The 20,657-nt window shown below is 37.1% G+C and overlaps 1 protein-coding gene and 1 long non-coding RNA gene across 6 annotated transcripts; both read left to right on the forward strand.

Moving 5' to 3' along the window:
* The first annotated feature begins 4,331 nt into the window (after positions 1-4,331).
* LOC118437000 lies at positions 4,332-11,812 on the forward strand. Of its 5 annotated transcripts, XR_004835838.1 has the most exons (11): positions 4,332-4,504; positions 5,270-5,310; positions 5,925-6,141; positions 7,740-8,004; positions 8,354-8,773; positions 9,048-9,260; positions 9,492-10,147; positions 10,570-10,911; positions 11,131-11,192; positions 11,263-11,448; positions 11,533-11,812. It is a non-coding gene; the product is annotated as an uncharacterized LOC118437000 (long non-coding RNA). The 5 variants fall into 5 exon arrangements; XR_004835835.1 differs by having other exon boundaries at positions 5,270-6,141; XR_004835836.1 differs by lacking the exon at positions 4,332-4,504 and having other exon boundaries at positions 4,771-5,310; positions 5,905-6,141.
* A 1,414-nt stretch (positions 11,813-13,226) lies between these two features.
* Positions 13,227-15,037, forward strand: LOC110855024. Its single transcript, XM_022103457.2, has 2 exons — positions 13,227-13,514; positions 13,985-15,037. The coding sequence occupies exons 1-2, from the start codon at positions 13,253-13,255 to the stop codon at positions 14,938-14,940; spliced, it is 1,218 nt and encodes a 405-aa protein (XP_021959149.1). The 5' UTR covers positions 13,227-13,252; the 3' UTR covers positions 14,941-15,037.
* The last annotated feature ends 5,620 nt before the right edge of the window (positions 15,038-20,657 follow it).

The raw sequence follows: 20,657 nt of genomic DNA on the forward strand, positions 1-20,657 counted from the left end.
GATAAAGGATTGTTTAAATATTTTCGCAAAACCTTGCCCGAAACCATTACATCCATTACATTCTTGATGGTTGGAATTTTACCCAAAAATTATATACTTTCACATTGAACATGTTTACTTCCGACTTGAATAATTCACCTGGATTACCAGTGAGGTAACATGTTTGGTTGGTCAAATTCTTACCAACTTAGTTGGCTGTAGAAACCTAAACATTGTGATTAATATGTGACGACTATTCATAAAATTAGTGCTTTTATGACACACCGGTATTGTATAATGCATTTTATAATCAACATAACCGTATTTCATAATAAGACTTACAGATTTGAGTTCAATAAGATTTATTTGTTAATTTTGCACAAGCAGGTTCGTTTGGGTCTTTAGCACTGCTTACACAGGTTAAACTGTTTGGCAGGTTAAATCCTACAACTCAAGAGGTCCCTTATATATCCATCATTACGGACCGTGCATGCAAAATGTCATCGATTTGAAATGTGTTTCAAGCAAAGCATCACAAACTTATTGAACAGTGCCATACATATGTATTTTATCAAAATTTTAAACAATTCCAGGTCACTTAGACTTGCAAATAATGAAATCGAATTCAATAAATTCATCAAGCATTTTGGCCCCGACATTTTAATTCTTCCAGAGACGTGGACCTGTTTACTTAAGACATTAAAGCATTAATCGTGTAGTCCGTAACACTCACGTAGTACGTTGTTTTTGTCGATTTTTTTAGCATGAAAAACCTAAATTCTCCACTACCCACCCCGATGCCCACAGGTCTCAAGGCGCCCCCCATTTTCTCCTCGTATTTCATCGTGCCCCGTCTTAGTTTTAACCTCTTTCTCCACGTCAACAACAATTTTCTACTCGTCTCATGACACGCGATCCCAAACGGGAGCATAATCATAATTCCAATCTTTGCTACGAGCGACCCAACAGGAAACACAAGATTGAACGGGATGGGAATTACTCGGTACATTCTAACGCTTACGTAATTGCAGGTAATCGTAAACACGAACCCGAACGAGAGCAATAATGATGCTAGAGCGCTGGACATCGTCTCCATGGTCTTGTTCAGTATGCGAAACCTTTGATACAATTGGATCGACTGCTTATTGGGACTCATCCGTGCTAAATTATTTAGCGAAATGATCATCATATTTAAAACTGCCGCGCCAGTAATTACGGCCCCAACGATGGACGCAGTACTGTGGAAAGAAAGCCAGCCGTAGTACATCGTCAATAGTAGAAAGGTGGTAGATCTGCAAATAAAATATGTTTCCAGGGGACAATTTGTGTTCGCTGGTGTGAATTCAAAGTGGGAAATTTTGTCGCCAAGGGTCATATTTGCGACAAAGATGGCATACAGGAAGGGCAGGGTGGCAGAGATGATGATCAATGTGGATAGAAGGATGGTAACCTTATCCCATTTCCTTCCACGAGCTGGAGGAAGTTCTATCAAAAATCAGGACAACCAATCAACCAAAAGTTTAAATGCATATGAAGCAGTATTAAATTCATTCTTATTCGGATGAGAGCAGGTGTATTATTATTAGAAAATCAAGCTAGTTATTTGTAAATCAAATGCATTCAGAATTCTATGTTAATTAAATTATACCACATCCAGAGTAAACTTTGCTTTTCACCCTACTCTGAATTTAGCATACTTTTAATTTCGAATTCAATGTCCATTTACTTTACGAAAGTATAGCATTGTTTAAATAGTTTGAAGAAACGAAAGAAAGTGAGCGGAGGTTTAATTCGGTAATTCATGGAACTTTAAGCCTAGTACTTAGGACGGATTTTTTTAAGTTTACCCAAAACAAAGGAATAAGAACCTTCAGTGACGCTTTGCAATTTATTTGAAGAAACACTCCCAATTTTCTAAAATTCTATAAGTGAAATTGGTGTAATTCCAGTGAAGGTGTGACTTAATATAAAGCACAAAACTTTTCTTTCAAACCAAATTTCCGTCGTAAGAACCTGACTTAATTCTTAATCAATTTTTCAAGTGCTCAAAGGAACGTACCTCTCTCCAGTAATTCGACCTGACCAAAAAAGTCGTTATAAAAGGCGACAATTTCACGCTTCACGAAGGAAATTGCTACAGCGCTGAGGAAATCGAATGTTAACAAAATGAATGAAATGAGTAGCAGAACTAGCGGTAGAATCGCGATTTTTTCTGCATGTGCAATATTGACCAGCTCAAGGAGGATCAGAATTATGGAGACGAGAATGACCAGCTCGGTCAAATGGAAGGAATATAACAAATCTTTTCCCGCAGTGACGTGAAATCTTTGAGTGGACGAATCGTACGAATACGGGAATCTGACATATACACCGAATATTTTTTTGTAAATCTTGAAAACCTGGAGGTTTCTAATTCCCGTGTAGTCATGCCGGAATGTGGAAAATGATGTGGAAACTTTTTGGAAAATTGTAAAAGCTTGTAGTAGTCTCATTGCTCCGAAAGCATGTGCCTGACTGGTATAGCGTAAGTGTATCGTGTACGCGTCTAGTCCAATTTTTGTCTGGGCAATGAATTTATGAAAATTATCCTAATCTGGACGATCAACTAGTCGAATATTTGTCCGGTGCGAGCATACAGTTTGTACAAATTTGAAGGAATAAATTATTAAGTGTGAATTTTTATTGGTCAACTTTTCATTTATATATATCCAGTCCTTTGGATGTACATTAAATAGAGGAACTTTTTATCCATTTCACGCGTTTTACTGTAAACTGTGCACGTTCTGTACGCAAATTCCCCACTACGCTTATTTTAAACTAACAATTTAAGATTAACTAACGTCAAAACTTTTAGAGGCCTAAATACATACATACGCAGAAATGTAATTTAAAAGTCTAACTAGTTTTTCATACATTCTAACTTCCTTATCAATTTGAGGAAATTTAAAATTGATGAATTTATCCTCAAGGAAGGAAAATATGATGTGAACTTTAGGGTTGAATAGTTAACCAGGATTTCCTACGATTTTGTCATGTATGGATTGAAGTTGGCGAAATTAGTAATTGGTCTGGAGAAACAGAAACATTGTCGTGTAATGAAATATTAAGGTTTAACAAAGTTAGAGAAATTGTTCATGATTCTTTAAAATGTCCCGGACGAAATATTTTCCAGATACATACCCAGCCGGAAACAAGTTAATTCATTAAATACTTCTGGTTAGAACATTGCCTAAAACTTCCATTATTTTTGAAAATAGTCCACTTCCTGTTAAAAATATCCTCGTAAGCTGGTCACATTCTCCCAGCACGATACATGCCGTCGACTTGAATTCCACACTGGTAAAAGATTCGCGAATGATGACAGCATTTCTGTCGGGACTGATTAACACTAATAATAATAATACGTTTTATTGGTGTCCGAAATTTTACACACTATCACTTGCACACCATCATGGGCTATGACTTTTTCGTATGCATGTGACTATTCAATTATTACAATCAACCATTTTCCTTTGACAAGTCCTATGCATAGTCGAATCCCCCTCCAATATGAACGTAAGTGGTTCGGTGTGTACATAAATGATGGCGAGTAAGTAATTATGTGTAACTGATAAGGTGTGTACATGATTAAGTGTAAATAATTGTGTGTATGTATATAATGGTGTGTAAGTGATTGTGTGTAATTTACCGGTAATCGTTTTATTTATTCACTTCTTAAGGGGACAATATTTAAAACTCATGCACACTTCTCCTTTGTTAATTAAACGGATTTATCAATTTAACGTCATCAGATTGATCCATTTGTTTTGCATAGCGATATTGATGCATAATCAGTTGTGCATAATCAAAGTAATCTTGCATGCTCAAATTCATAGGGTCGACTTTTCTTAAATAGTAAACAAGTTAAACGAATTTATATATGCCAGTAAAAAGTAACGTTATTCCAGTCGTGTCATGTAAATCCATCCATAAGGACCGTACATAAAAGATGCCATCCATTTAAAATATATTCAAGACAAAACATCAACTACTTACTTACGTATTTACAATTTTAAGTTACTTATCACAGTTTCAAAATTCATAACCACAAATTTGTCACATCCTCACTGCACGGTGCATGCCTTCAACTTGAACTCCAGACTGGGTAAAAGATTCGCGAATCGTACCAGCATTTCATGACAGCTTCGTGAATCTAATGGCAAACCGAGCAGTGTGGTTAACATTGATAGGATGAAAGGTTATGTAACTACTGACTCATTTACCTAGTAAACTACACCACTCTCACTCAACCGCATCTGTACATTGACTGCATTATTTGTCTCGTGTAATGTTCATTCATCAGTTGCATTAAAGCCATGATGCTTACTTACTCTGCGTCAAGAATAAAAATCTCTCGGCTGTGTTTAACTTGTGTTTCTCTCATCTGGCCGGAATTTCGTAGAAATTTATATACCGTTGAAGAAGAAATAGATTTTAAATAATTAAGGAGCTACATACATATTTACTCCAAGCAACTAATTAAATTGTTAACAGATTCTTAAATAAACCCTTACAAACGAATATAAAAAAGTAGCGTCAGAACGATCGAAATTTCCTTAAAAATGACATCATATCTGACAATTGTGTATTTTTGACCCCTGACCTCGTCCTTATGGTCATGAGGTCAAAAATATTAACGTCCTTGAAATCGGGGTCAAATTTCCTTTAAAATGACACCCCATATGACAATTAAGTATCTTTTTGACCTGTGACCTCGTCCTTATGGTCATGAGGTCAAACATATTAACGTCCTTGAAATCGGGGTCAAATTTCCTTTAAAATGACACCCCATATGACAATTAAGTATCTTTTTGACCTGTGACCTTGTCCACAAGGTCATGAGGTCAAACATATTAACGTCATTGAAATCGGGGTCAAATTTCCTTTAAAATGACACCCCATATGACAATTAAGTATCTTTTTGACCTGTGACCTTGTCCACAAGGTCATGAGGTCAAAAACATTAACGTCATTGAAATCGCGGTCAAATTTCCTTTAAAATGACACCCCATATGAAAATTAACCTGAATTTAATTTTGGACCACACCCCCCGGCGCTGTGGGGGGTGGTCCGATTGACCCCACTTTCGAACTCGGCCGAGAACTAAAAATTAGAAGCAGAATGGCGAAAACCGCGTTTGATTATCTTGACTCGTTCTGGAGTTATCCTGCTGACGGACGGACAGACGGACAGACGGACGGACAAAACGATCACAATAAGTAGCTGACGCTACTTAATAATTCTGAAAAAGCTTAATTATTTGATCCGGCAATTAAAGCAGTCATTTGTGAAGTACGTAAGTTTTGTAGCATATTTTTTATATTACGCTACATGACTTGAAAAGTAAATTTGCAAATAATGTCAAACTTCGACTAAACAGAGTTAAAGTGCAGAATTTTAAGCGGAAACTCTTCTTCGTGGAAAACTTGATTGATTATTTACCGAAGTAATTCACGCAGTAATTGGTAACTCGTAAAATCTGTAAATTTTTGTATCATAATTGTACAAACTTCTGCAGAGAGAATTTACAAGTTTACAAAAACTTGTAGTCTAATATTTGCTTAGAAATGTTTATAAAATCTTGTAGAAGGTGGCATGGGGCTGTGCAGAGATTATGTGATGGATTTGAGTGGGATGGGGGTTAAGGCATCATATCCTTCCCATCCTAATTATAACATTGGGCGTATAGGCCCCACCGGGGGGGAAGGGGTTAAAATTTCCTGAAAATCGATCACATGCTTTATGCACGACCCCAAATTTTACACACAAAGTTTATGGATTTTACAATGTTATCAACTCCTGCGTGCAATGTGTCGGTATTTTATTTATTTATTTTGTCCACTTAATTTAATTGACGACTTTTGTAACACTGCTTTCTTCACGAAGTAAAAAAATTATCCGAAAAGGTAAATCATGGCAAGTTTTTCGTCCACTGGGAGTGAAATGAGGGGAGGAAAACGACCGCTTGAGGAGTCAATCACGGATAAATTTTTTCGCGAAGTTTGCATCGAGGCACGTGAACATTTTGAAAACGAGACCGAGTCATCCGTTCAGAAAAAGACGGGAACTAAGCACATCATTTACTATCAGCCATTCGTCAATTTTGACTTGGTAATAAAAAACGTAAGTGTTTGTCCAGATTAAGCTTTTAAAACTAGTTTTTAAACTTTAAGTATCGAACATCGTAAAATCTTTGACATTTGTGAGCAAACTGAAAGACATGCACATACGCAGTTTTTAAAGTGAACTCAGCTTGTAAATTTGTAAGTCCCTGAATACAAATATGCCAATTCTTAAAAGTGGAAGAGTTATTAAATTTATAAATTGCAAACTGGAGGATCTACTTGAAAATTCTTCACCCATGTAATTTTAAAAGCCCGTGAATTCAGTAATTTTCACAAGCTGTGATTTCGTTGCATTTTACACTATATTTAAGTATGTGATTTCTCTGACTTTCAAAACCGGTGATTCTCACACACTGTAACTTTTATAAATTTCACATCTGAAGATTTCGGTGATTTCAAGGATATTCCCAATCTCCGGTTTCTGCTACCTTAATACGATGATTTTTATGAATATCACACACTGTGATTTTCACACCCTATGATTTCTGTGATTTGCAAACCCTGTGATTTTTACACCTTGTGATTTTCACACCCTGTGATTTTCACACCTTGTGATTTTCACACCCTGTGATTTCTGTGATTTTCACACCCTGTGATTTTCACACCTTGTGATTTTCACACCTTGTGATTTTCACACCCTGTGATTTCTGTGATTTTCACACCTTGTGATCTTCACACCCTGTGATTTCTGTGATTTTCACACCCTGTGAGTTTCACACCTTGTGATTTTCACACCCTGTGATTTCTGATTTTCACACCCTGTGATTTCTGATTTTCACACCCTGTGATTTCTGATTTTCACACCCTGTAATCTCGGTGATTTTCACACCCTGTGATTTCTGATTTTCACACCCTGTGATTTCTGATTTTCACATCCTGTGATTTCTGATTTTAACACCCTGTAATCTCTGTGATTTTCACACCTAGTGATTTCTGCGATTTTCACACTGTGTGATTTCTGTGGTTTTCACACACTCTGATTTCTGATTTTCACACCCTGTGTTTCTTTGATTTTCACACCCTGTGATTTTTGATTTTCACACTCTGTGATTTCTGATTTTCACACCCTTTAATCTCTGTGATTTTCACACCCTGTGATTTCTGGGATTTTCACACTGTGTGATTTCTGTGATTTTCACACCCTGTGTTTCTTTGCTTTTCACACCCTGTGTTTCTTTGCTTTTCACACCCTGTGTTTCTTTGCTTTTCACACCCTGTGTTTCTTTGATTTTCACACCCTGTAATTTCTGTGATTTTCACACCCTGTGTTTCTTTGATTTTCACACCCTGTAATTTCTGTGATTTTCACACCCTGTGTTTCTTTGATTTTCACACCCTGTAATTTCTGTGATTTTCACACCCTGTGTTTCTTTAATTTTCACACCCTGTAATTTCTGTGATTTTCACACCCTGTGTTTCTTTAATTTTCACACCCTGTAATTTCTGTGATTTTCACACCCTGTGATCTTTTTATTTCTTATTTACTACAAACTACAAGGATATATTGCTCAATACGTTTAACATTAGTTCTGAATCAACAACAAGTTTACATTACGGCTACCCTAATGGTGACCAATCAAATTTTTTATTTCGCAGATTCCAACCGGTATTCCGACTTCCTTGCTGAACGATGTACCCGACACGACTCAACCCATGGCAACGACTGACGCGCTGCAAAATCCTCAGAGTCACTTCTTTTTCGAAATTCGAATCAATCCAGTCGATTGGGCTAGAGCATTTAATCAACTCGACTTTCTCCCAACCGTAAAATTCCTCTACGTCGCCATGCTAACGGAACACTGTCGAAGTGTCATCGATGTTGACCCAACAGCAAAAGGAAATATTCACGACTTGATTAGAAGTAAGGACGTAATTTTTAATCATTTGGAGAACGTGCGTGAAATATGTTGTCAATTTTCGAAAACTGTTATCTTCTTAAAAATGCATCCAAATTGGAAAGATTAAAAAACGGTTTTCAATTAGATATTTAGCTTCAGGCCAATTTTCGTAAAACCGGGTTTCGATTGTTCTGGTTTAAGCAGTTTTTCGAAAAACCGCATCTCAATGATTACGAGTTATTTTTACTTTTTTGCATGCGGAGCTTACATATGACGGGCACTACCCAGCTTTACAAAATCTCACAATATTATGTATTTACCTGCCAAGTAAATATCAAATAAGATTATGTATTAAAGTGATAATTAATTTAGGAGCTGCATTTAGGATGGATGATGGCGAAATTTGGGGAAGACAGCCACATCGATCCGTGGGCTTTTCCACTCGAGTATAGCAAAATTATGGAGATCATCCCCGAACCGGACGAGTCCACGGGTGCAATGGAGATCGACAAGATCATGGCCCATCTCAATCCTGACGAGTGTGTGCGACCCGTGGTGCAGCAAATACTGAAAACGCCAATTAATCGCGCAACTGATTATTGGAATTCGAACAGCTCCACAGCCGCCCGGGCCAAACTAGAAAAAAAGAAACAAGAAGACAAGAAATTTGACGACTGGTTCCGTCAATGTGTTGAATACGTGCCGAAAAACAGCGAAGTTCCGATGAACGCGGCACAAATAGTAGCGGCCGCTACGAGGAGCACGTTATCCAGTAACAACGACCAAATTGTGGTGAGCTTGTTTCGATAAGATTTTCTTGTGTATTTGGGGAAATTTAATTTTACTTTTATGCACTTTTAAAAATTATTTTATCCGTCCTCTGTAAATGCGCTTTGAATCCTAAATTAAGTAACCTATGTAGGTATACTAAATCCAGGGAAAATTTTGCTCCTTATCAAGTTATCGTGACTCCTGATTTTGGGCTTGCTTAATTTAAAATTGAAAGTGCATTTAACATTTAAAATAGTAATTTCGTTTACATGAAATGCTGCATTCTGGTCTTTAGGATGGAGTACAATTTAGCGTGGAGAACGAAAGAGGTGTAACTGCCAGGTGGGGAGAGGCATTCAAGGAGGGACAAGGATTAGATTATCCGGGGAAAATAGGCAAAATAGCTGCTCGACTCTGCAGCCCGATATTACGATTGGATTTTGAAAAAACTTGGATGGTTTTAGCACAATGGAGGATATTCATCCTCCAAAGCTACTTGCCATTTATCGTAAGCCAGATACTCATTAAAAGCACATTTCCCTCTTAGGGGTATTGATAGCTTGTTCGCGTAGTCTGGATAAATTCTAGTTTCACACAAACAAATCATTTATCTGGTAAACTTTGAAAAAATGTGGTATACATTTTTACGAATGTGCAGTATTTTTTAAATGAAAGTTTCAGTATGAAACTATCGAAATCTAGTCGTTCACAATTTAACTCTGCTCTGTTTTACCACCAGGTGGGGCTAAATTCTTGTACGAAAGAAGACTCAAAATTAACGGAGATAAAGAGATATTCGACTCAGCAACCGAATCCCACAACGTGTTCCCAACGAAGGAAGAATGTCGCATAATAAATGACGAGCTTGAGCTTTACGGTGTCAACAATGTGCTAGGGAGGCTGAGGCTGAAAGAGAAGAAATCTTCAAAATGCCGTGAAATATCAGAAGTTTCAGATCTAAGTATCAGAAGTAATCCGGCTGATTTGACCATGAGCATGGAAACTATCGTATCCGGTTACGTAGAAAATCCAAACATTATTACCTTAAATTATGCAAATAATGCTGCAAATAATTCGCACGAGGTAGTTCCGGTAGCGGCAAGCTCAAGCAGTGTTCCGATTGATGTTACGTTCCCTACAGAACTGGAACCAGTAGTGGGATTACCCAATGGTGAAAATCAAGTTATCTACTATCAACCGGATTAAGGGATTACTCCTTCAAACCTGCACCTTTGCATTCCCTCATCTTCGCAGATTGTTCACTTCGGAAATCCTGAGCTTTTTTCCAAAGTAGAGATACCGTTTGCTGCATTCGAATTGAGGAAAGGTGATATGCGAGGGATTGAACCGAAATTGTTGCTTGCTGGGTGCACTGAGGCGGTTGTGGTTGTGCTGGTAAGTGAAATCGAACTCGATAAAATATCGTAGCTTTAGCGAAATTAGGATACACTCGTAAAAAAATCCTATTGAAAAGTGTTTGCACTCTAATCAATTCTAAATTAAGTAGGCAAAACTAAATCCAGAGTTAATAACAAAATCTGGTTTAATTTAGTATAGCTGACGTCATTAAATTTCAAGCGTGAATTCACTTTTCAAAAGGGTAACATTATTTTTAAGAGTGCAAAGTTTAATGCGGTGGGAAGGAGGCATATTTTAGGCCAAGTATTAAAAAAATCTCTGTCTAGTTACAACAATCTCGTAACCTTAGCTTATGGAGCAACCTTTGCACTGAATTATACACTTTAACCAAAAGCGTTTCTTAATGTTTGTCTCGTAATGAATAAGGAATCCATATTACATACTTAATTATTATTTAGACTGTCCGGATAGAGAAGAAGGGGTTGGATGGGGCCTACCGGGTAGCTAAATCGAGGTCACACGCCTACTCTAAGGCAAGTTGGGCCAAAGCTGTGCAAATGTATGGGACATCCGGCCCGGTTGAAATGTGCATAACTTTTTTGCTGAAACAATTATTTCACAAGGACGAATTGAGAGATTTAACTCCTTCGGGACGAGAACAGAAAGAACCGGAAGAGGAAAAAACTGATGAAAACGGAACAAAGAAAAACGCGGATCGGAGTACATCTAAAAAGAAAAAGACGAACCGCAGTGGATCAAAAAAAAGATCCAACGGAAAGAATGAAGACAACGATGAGCAGGTGCGTGCATATATTAAAAAATAATTTAAGTTTAAAAATTTAATTTAAACAATCATTTTTTGATTTTTTTTCACCCTCTGCCAAACCTAGTATTTTTGTCAAGGGTAAATGCATGAATATGTAACGGTTTATAATTTGCAAGGAAGTTAAATCGATAAAGTGATGAAATTTGGATCGGTTCGCACGTTAAATATTTTTTACATATTTTTTTTAATTTAGGGGGAAGGGACGTCCGTACCAAAAAAAATCACTGGATAAAGGCAGACAGGAGCCTTTACTTGGTGAGGGCTATATCCCGAGAATACGCATTAAAATAACTTATGTATAACTATTTGCACTACTTTTTTAAAGATACGATTCGGTACTTGATGTGGGAAATTGGGCTGCCGCAATTCGAGATTTATCACCTAATGGAGAAAGCATTGACAACTGATATTATCAACGTGGGCACTAAAGTCATTCGAAAACGGTTGAAGAAGGATAAGGCGTACTATGACGCATTCAACTGGGAATAAATTTCGACCAGTTTATAAACAGGTTAGATACGTCGTTACTTTTGACATGATTTTTTTGTAATTTTTAATCAAATTATTTCAAACTGAGTTTTGTCGTGTTTCTTAGATTGTTGAGCTTTTGCGACTGGGAGGTTTCAGTGCGGAACAATTACTTGGAAATAGTAATTACCTATATACTTCGTAAAGCAATACTTTAAATTCAAATTTGGTGCCCAGGGGTTATATTTAATTAAATTATTATCCAGCTAAATACGTATTTTGTACACAACTGGTCTACATACATACATATGTATGTCATCGTTTATTATTCATCGACAAATCTTTCCAAGGAATGCATATATATGTACACTCAAAATCATTAATAAAACTTTGCGTTATTACTTGAATATATTTTTTTAAGTTGTACATATATAAATATGTACATATGTATCCATGATTGCATGATTTAAGTATCCAAGCAAGCTACAGCACGAGATAAAGATATCATTAAATTGTGGAATCAGAGTGCAATTAGGTGCTGATTAAACCCAAGTGTTCATTGCGGAATGCGTTTTTGGGATTGTGATGATACTTGTAAAAATGATAACTTTAAATAGTACACTATAAATACTTAAAAATACGTAAAATTTGCTCAAGGTTGAGCAAAAAAGAGAAAAACACAAAAAACACAACCAAACGTTAAAATGTATTTTATACATAATTCACAAAATTATTCCATCCAATGATTAAATTTTACACAAATTTGGCCTAAATTTTAATTATAAATATCACGTAAATTATCATCATAAATATCCCCATTTTAATTTTATGTATTAGTTATGGGTAGCCATATATGTACATATATCCTATGAAGCTGGGTATAACAAAATTTCGAAAACGATCCTGCATTATAATTTTTCGGTAATCAATTGAAAAATATTAGTAGGTGTATTTTTAATTAACCTTATTAAAGTGTGCACCATATAGAACCTTTGTGTGTTGTATTAACCATAATAAGATCCTTAATTAGCCATTAATTTTACAAATTAAGCAGACTGTGTTAGGTTCTCTCAGCCACATTTTGGTTGTCAAGGTAACATATCAAGCAAGAAAAGCAGATTGCTTTTAACGAGCTGGCATTGAATTTGAGTCGGTCAAGTGGTCACTTGAGATGATGCACTTCATTCACAAGAGAAATGTAAATATTTCGATTTTTTAAGCATGTATTTATTGAATTCACCTCTTTCACTTTAGTGGAATGGATGGTGAATTATGGACAGTCATTATATAAATATTTTGTTGAGGTTCTCGACACCTTACAATTAGTGTGTACTAGGGATTCGTTATATTCGCGTTATTCATAAATATCGTAAAATATATGGGTATCTGTGTTTTTCGAAATGTACAATTTTCTGCCTATCAATGCACCATTCCATTATTTACAGATTTTAGCTCCTAAATTTTCATTATTTGAACAACTCCATGAGTCCGTCGGTTTCACTGAACACATGCATAGTTTAGGATTGTACTTTATGTACACAAATAATATTTTCAAACTTTACACGGCGAAATTAAGAAAAGTAAATATTTAATTTCGAATCCATTACAAATATTATTGGGGATAATGTGCATAATTTTTTTCAATTAATCCTCAAAATATCCTAATTCTGTGTAAATGGTTTTTAACACTACGAAACCCTGATTCTATTTACACACCTTCGCTTTTTTAATGAGTGCATTGCCTGAAATTTATGTCAGGTGTGTTTGCATAAGAAAAAGGGGGACAAATTGTGGCTGATATAAGCTCGCCCAAACTCCGGGCAAGGACACACTTTTGATTCACAAGGATGGCAACCACGGTGGGTAGTTTCGGTGCAATAAATTCCCCCAAATTTCCCGTCTTGCCCCCACTCGAGCCTGGGTATTTGTTGCGGAGAGACAATGGTTTTATTAGGGATGAGAATTTGGTGAAGTTTTTGCACACTGGGGAATATTACAAGGATCACAAAGTTAGACGGAAATTAGGGAAACATGGAAAGTTTGGAGGCCAAAGACCCCTCCCACCGGCGCCGACGATCCCGCAATCAGCAGCAGATCAAGAGTTTGATGGTGAGTAAAAAAAATATTGTAAATATTTGTCATCGAATAATAAAGAATTTAGGTCATTTAAAAATTTGATTTTTTCACAAAGTTGTAAAGAATATTTTTGTACAATTGTTATCTGAAATTGAAAAGATAAGGGAAATTTATGGTTTATCGACGTGCACTCAGTTTTTATGAAAAGATTATGAGATTAATGATGTTTCGATAAAAGAAATTCATCTTGATTTGCATATAGTATTCGAGAATAAAAAAAAATGCACAGGACACTTTGTAAACTTTGTGAAATTTGAATTTTGGAAATTTTCAAATTTAAAAAAATTGCTAACAATTCCTCATTTTTATGTAGCAAGAAGGGATCAAAGTTTAATTAAGATTCTTAATTTAAGAATTAAAATTAAAGAGAGAATTTCATCTGAATTTTTAAATCTTTTCGCTGAACAAGTCCATCAAAAACTTTTTTTGTAAATGTTCTCCAGATTTCCAACGTGCCAAACTCTTCGGAACATTGGTCGCCATGATTGGCTCGTCCGGCCTGATCGTTCCCCTCCTAACGGCGGCCATCCTCCCCTTCGAACTCCTCAACCCGAACCTTCTACTCGCCAAGTCGCTCGCCCTGCTCGCCATCCCCGTTGGCGTGATGAGTTACGGTCGCTCTCTTAAAGATGACCACACCCACCGCGAAAAGAGAAGCATCGTCTTCTTCAACAGATTATTCAATCCTCCCGCCACAAATTTCAATTTAAAGAATGTATCCTCCCCAGAAAATTCAACCTTGGCGGGATCGACTACACCCACGACGACCACGATGCGACCAGTCTTATCCATAACAGCCGCGCCCCCTCAATGGCAACAACAATGTATTCAACGCCTCGCCTGCCAAGGTTTCCGACTCGAACCGCTCCCCGTATTTTTACTCAGGGAGACGCTCAAGCTAAGCGGCGGGAATACTGGGGCAGGAAATAGCTCTTCTAGTACAGTCGATGGCGGTGGCGTCGTCGTCGCCCGAGCGAACAGACCCCGCCACAAGAAAGGGTCGGGTGGGAAGAGGAAGAATTTGGCGAAGTATGCCCTCGGGAAGATTAAGGTGCCCGTTAAAAAGGGGGCGGGAGGATCTAGTTCTTCATCTGAAGTTCCCGAAATCCCGCCAGATCTGGAAGGCTGGTTTAACCCCGCGCCAAATCCGCCGATTACGACGACAACGCGAAAACCCAGGCCTACCACGGAGGCGGAAGTGGAGGTGGAAATGGGAACGGAAATGACGACAAATTCGCCCGATATGATGAAGGATGATATACTTAAGGAGGGTGCGACGACGAAGAAGGTGCCGGCCTTTTACAAAGTGAGCACGACCACACCCACGCCCAAGAAGGAGGAGACATATTACCCAACGCCGAATCCATGTTTGAGGTTTAAATGTGCCTTCATGGATTAGGTTAATAATTTATGTATAAATTAACGTGGTGGTGTTCTTATTTATTGACATGTTTAGATTAAAGCATAATAAAAAGCTTTTTGTGGAATACAATATACCGTACCTATGACTTACTGGTTAATTGCATACATAAATGCATAAATATTTACATATGTCAGTGCATAAACACATAACTAAGGGTGCATTGGACGGACTCGTACATTTGGGTCTATCTATTACATACATTTACACATGCAGAGCTTCGACACGTAAAACATAATGGTCAAATAATCAATGCATGAAGATATCAACGAGATCTTAAGGCTGGGTGAAATATTGTTTACTATTTGTGCATATTTAGTATCCTATATATATTGTTAGGATCACCAGACTAATGCGCAAATACGCTTCCCCCTATTTCAGAAGTAAATTAACTCTAATTACATATATACTATAAACTTGGTGTGAGCATGTTTTTAAGACATGCATGGTGTTGATTTAATTCGTTCTGACGTTTTTAGCCTCACACAAATTTACTAACATCAGCTCCAAGTCAAAGGAAATAAACCGTAGTAACGTTAGAAGTAGCTCGTCCTGTAATACTTCGCCGACAACATTAGTTGGTACATAAACTTCTGCACCAATGGTGCAAAATAAATCGACAAAAATGCATGATTTTGATGTAATTTTACACCGGTGGTAGAAAATAAGCGGACAAAAAAGATGCATAATTTTCGAGGGGTTTTGCACCAATGCAATGGTGGAGGATAAGCGGGGAAAATATACCCAGAAATTTGACATGATTTCGACTTTTTTAGACCCCTTTCGTGGGGATGTATTTCTTTGGGTTACTCTGCACTTTTGGTGCGTATTGAATCAATTCTCCCAATTGTTTGGCACCATTTTGTGGTATCGCTTGTTCGATAGGATTTGTGCTATTAATTTCCTAAAAATTGGACATGGGCCTATTTAATTAGCATCAATTGATGCAAAAAACTCATTAACAGACAGACGGACAGACAGACAGACAGACAGACGGACGGACAGGAGGAATTCAATAGCTCTAATGCTACGCAGGACGAGCTAATAATTAATCGACTTGACTTCTTATGTATTCCAACCTCCGTATGGACCTAATTGATTCATCTGCAGGTTTTGATTTTAGTGAGGGAATACACTATTTGCGGGAGTAAAGAGAAGCAGTCTTCGCTCAATTTGAGTTCAAATCTAGAGTTAAAGCGCGGGGATTCCATCGCTGTAAATATGCGTGAAACTGATTCCCGGATTTCGGAATTCTGAACGAGAGTAATCCAAAAACCACATTTTAAGGTTACTGATATCTATCTGTTGATGCCGTGAATCCATTATTTGGTTCCTGCATTAACAACAGGCGAACCGTGTACTTTGCGCACAAACCCAAGATAACCAGGGGTGTCGAAATTGCCATGAAATTATTCCCGAATCTTATCTTCATCGGGGTACATGACTTGGTAACCAAATGTCTCATCAAATTCTCCACCTCCTTATTACGGTTGCCACAATTAACGACACACGTCCTCTGAAATTTGATTACACATTTTGTCGACGATTTATGCACATATCCGGCAAACGTGCCAAATACAATGGTAAACATAGTCGAGAAAGCAGTAGCCAAAGGGAAGAATAAATTTCCGACGTGATCAAGTAACCTAGAGCCTAATAAGATGGTCAAACTCATTCCCAAAATGTTAGACACGACTATTGATGCGAGCAATGTGGGCAGACACACTTTACGCAGGCATAGGTTAATTTGCGCCACCAAAATGTCCAGCTGCTTGTAAATCTGTATGGTTAAGGTCAGTCTTATCCTTTGCAATGGGTGACCCGACCTATAATATCGAATATGAATAGTTAGCTTTGTAGGAATTATTCTTGTATAGCAATCAAACTTCTCCCAAATCTAACAAAAACCCAGGGGTTTTGCCTTTGAACACCTACACACCTGCCGTAGTCAGGGTAGTCGGGGTTTTGGGGAAAACTGAGTCCATACTTCGTGTATTAGGTTCTAGAAACGTTCTGCTTTTTCAGAAATTTTACAACAAAGAAGCTTATTGATTAAATTTTAATGACTAATCTACATATTTATAGAATTGTCAGTAACGCCCTACTACTATAATTAAATACATTTGAAAACCCCGTATGCCAGTTCGTATTACTCATGTTTTCTACCCTAAACCCCCCCAAAACCCGGAAAATACTCGAAAACCCCTACCTGATTATATAACAAAGATGCTGAACCACGCAATGCAGCGAGTTGCACAGGACCGTGAACATAAAGCAGGCTACAGACCCAGCCAGGCAAAAGATTGCCCACGCCTGCGCCACCAGGATAAACACTAGCCCAATTTTGCTCGATGTAGACAAATAGTCGCTCCACTCAAATCCTAAAAAGGGCTTCATACCTCCTTCTATAAAGATGAGTAGGACTAACACACTTGGAGCCGCTATCCGCATAACTTGGTATAAAACGTTGGACAACTTTGATATGAATTTCCACTTTGCGACTAGATTTTCCGGCGGATCTATTGAAAGTGTGAATTTATTAAGGAGACTCAATACTGATGATTTAAATAATTCTTCAATACAGTGTTTATCTTATGACTTGATGGCTCATCAAAATCGTCAAACTCGGAAAAGTTTTCAGCTATAGAAATTTAAGATAGCGGATAGTATATTATTCCAGCTTCAATTGGTTCTAATTGTTCTGGAGGTTCCTTAAAGTTGGAATGTCGTTCAAAAATTGTCAAAATCTGGAGTGCATTTTAATAAAATTATAAGGACACCTTTTTCGAATTTGGAGTCCAGATTCATTAAATAAATTCCTAAAACACGTGGAATTATGCAGACTATGCAAACGTTGGCGATTTTGGTGACAAGTCATCAAATCCTACATTAATTTACCTAGCACGTTTCCATGGATATTGTCAAATACAAATTTTTGTCTTGCGTTTAGCAACGATACGAAAGGATCAGGCTGGATGAACATGGGAAAAACGGTTATCAATGATAAGGAGAAGGTAATTAAGACCAATAAGATGAAAGATGTCTCGAATATTTCTGACTTGGTGAATAATATCGAGTGCAACCCATTTAAACAAATTACTGTCAAGATGGAAAAACTTGCACCAATTTGTACCCAGGTGAATTTTGATGTAGGTCTTTTTACAAATTTATTTAGCCGTGAATCAAAATAAATTAGGTGTAGGTCAAAAAGATATCTGTAAAGTTTAGTCATTTCGGGTGATGCTTCGCAAATCGTTTGCTCGCCTATTGGAAGGATTATACTTGCTTAAAATAGAAATTTGAGAGGAAGTTCATAATTATTTACTAGAGGTTTTGACAGTTAAATTATTGACAGGTCAATAATCGGGACATGGTCAGTGTCATGTTCGTTTTTGAACAAATCAAATACGTATTTAAGTATGAGTATACGTATGTACTTCATTGTGAGGAATTTACATAAATGGGGGTCATACGTTTATCTCGTCATCAAAAAATCGCCGATTTGTTCCAACATCCATTAACTCATTTCCTACGTATTTATATATCCCGACAATTTAATACGAGTAAGAGGCGACTCTAAACGTCCAACTTAACCTTTTGATGACGTAATATATTGGCGTTCCAATGGGGGAAGCTTATACACTGTAGTAAAATCTAATAGTCACATACATACTCCGTACTTTCACTGATGTGGCAATAATTTCCTACCCGAGTAGTAGCAGCTTGTTACTTGAAAATGGAATTTAAAGCATGACTGCAGATTTCTCTGCGGAATAGGGTCAAAATTTTATTTTCAAATTAATATAATTTTTTTATACTTTTTCCAAGTATGATCTTTAGCCCAAAATTTGATTAATTAAGCTGATGACGTTGTAGAAACATACCTGCTTAAACTTGTTACAACAATTAAATATACATATTTAGGCAGCAATCATTCTATGAAGGGCTGAACTAAAAACCAAGAAAGTAAACTTAATTTACTGAAGGTTTTAATAATTCATCTATCTCTGATAACATGACCCTACTTTTGTTTATGTATTTAGCAACATTCGTCTAATCGTGACTGGAACTGGGATTCACGAGTGCGTTTCATTATACAGATGTATTCAAGTCCTGGAGAAATCTTACAACGCCTACATCACTCGCGGCCTTCTTCCAACCATGATATTTTGCTCTCCCGCCGTTCAAGTTTTCGGCCTGTTTGTCTGTATCAGTTTCCACGACGAGCTTGAGATGCCAGAGTTTCTCGTATTTCCCCTCTTGTTTGTCAATGGCGTGATAAATAACGTCGTCACGTTTACCATGGCGGCAGGTGTGCAAAATAAATCGTTCAAAGCTCTACTCGCCATTCGTCAGAAAATCGAGATGGCCCAGAGACAGCCAGTGGTGGCGAGGGAGCTTAAATCTTGCTCCGTAATGAAGATCCGTGTCACCGAAGGCAGTTGGGTCGATCGAGCCACGCCTCTCATCCTGCAAACGTTCTGCTTTAATCAAACTGTCAGCCTGATCGTGCTCCGGTCGTCGAGAGCTTAAATATATTTATCTTTCTATGTAAATATCCAATGGCTAAATAAAAATTCTTGTAAAAAGTAATCCATGGTAACTCGTGTTTTTTAAAAATTTCTAAGCATCTAGATAGAGCATAAATATGTATATGCATATGTATGTGTAAAGATAAATAGATATTCATATAATTCAATTTATAATGCGTGCATTTTCAAGTTTGAAAACTTGTGATCAATTCAAATCATCTGTTTATCGAAGTAAAGACAGTAAAGACAGCTATGTAAGGGTATTTAGTTATTAACGTTCCCAAAGTATGTTCCCAAAGAATCGGATGGAAAAGTTTGTGGGTATGTTTATCTGCATTTTTGAAAATGCAACCAACGGTCTCATTCTGCCTAATATCAACTCAGTTTTTCTTTTCCGTCCCGCGCTGGTATCCTTCCCATACTATTAGTATATAAGGGATACGAACCGGGAATCAAATTTTTGGTGAAGTAATTCTGAGTAAGTAGTACACGTCACTAGCGTTTACATTTCCCATCAATTCGGTATATAAATAGTGTGTATGTAAATAAATTGAGTGAGTGAGCAGTGACACATTACTCAAATAATTGCTTATCCGTGATGTCGCACATCAATTCGAATTTATTTTTGAAGCTGAATCCAACGCCGTCAAAGTTACCAGGGTTTGTCGAAATTAGGGGGGTGTGTGGTTGTTAATTGGGTTTGTGGAAGTTAACGGGAGAGTGGAAGTAAACGGGGAGCAAGAATATCGACGGGGTTGTGAAAAAAACAATTAAGTTTATAATATTTTTGCAGACGAATTAATCTCAAGTCAATTATTATTTAGATAATATAATTAGATATTAGATATTATAATTAGATTCTAGGAGCCTGCTGGCTGGACGGGCACTGCATCCCAGTTTACATATAAAATGAGTTCTTAGTATTTTTAAATAAATTCTGATTAATTTGAATATTTAATTAGCATTAACAACAGGCGAACTATGTACTTTGCGCACAATATCAAGATAACCATATGTATTTACGTGTCGAAATCACTCCGAAATTATTCCCGAATCGTATCTGGTACTATTATGAATATGATAGTGCTGATTATTACTATAAAATTTCTTACAAAGGTTAAGAAATTGATTAGCAATCTTTAAAAAAATCCTTAGCAACGTCAT

Source organism: Folsomia candida, unplaced genomic scaffold, assembly GCF_002217175.1.
Source record: "Folsomia candida strain VU population unplaced genomic scaffold, ASM221717v1 Fcan01_Sc011, whole genome shotgun sequence".
NCBI lineage: Eukaryota > Metazoa > Arthropoda > Collembola > Entomobryomorpha > Isotomidae > Folsomia > Folsomia candida.

Coding starts and splice junctions, on each gene's coding strand:
- LOC110855024 (XM_022103457.2), top strand. CDS start 13,253: ATGGCAACCACGGTGGGTAGTTTCGGTGCAATAAATTCCCCCAAATTT. Junction 13,515..13,984: donor AGCAGATCAAGAGTTTGATG/GTGAGTAAAAAA, acceptor AATGTTCTCCAG/ATTTCCAACGTGCCAAACTC.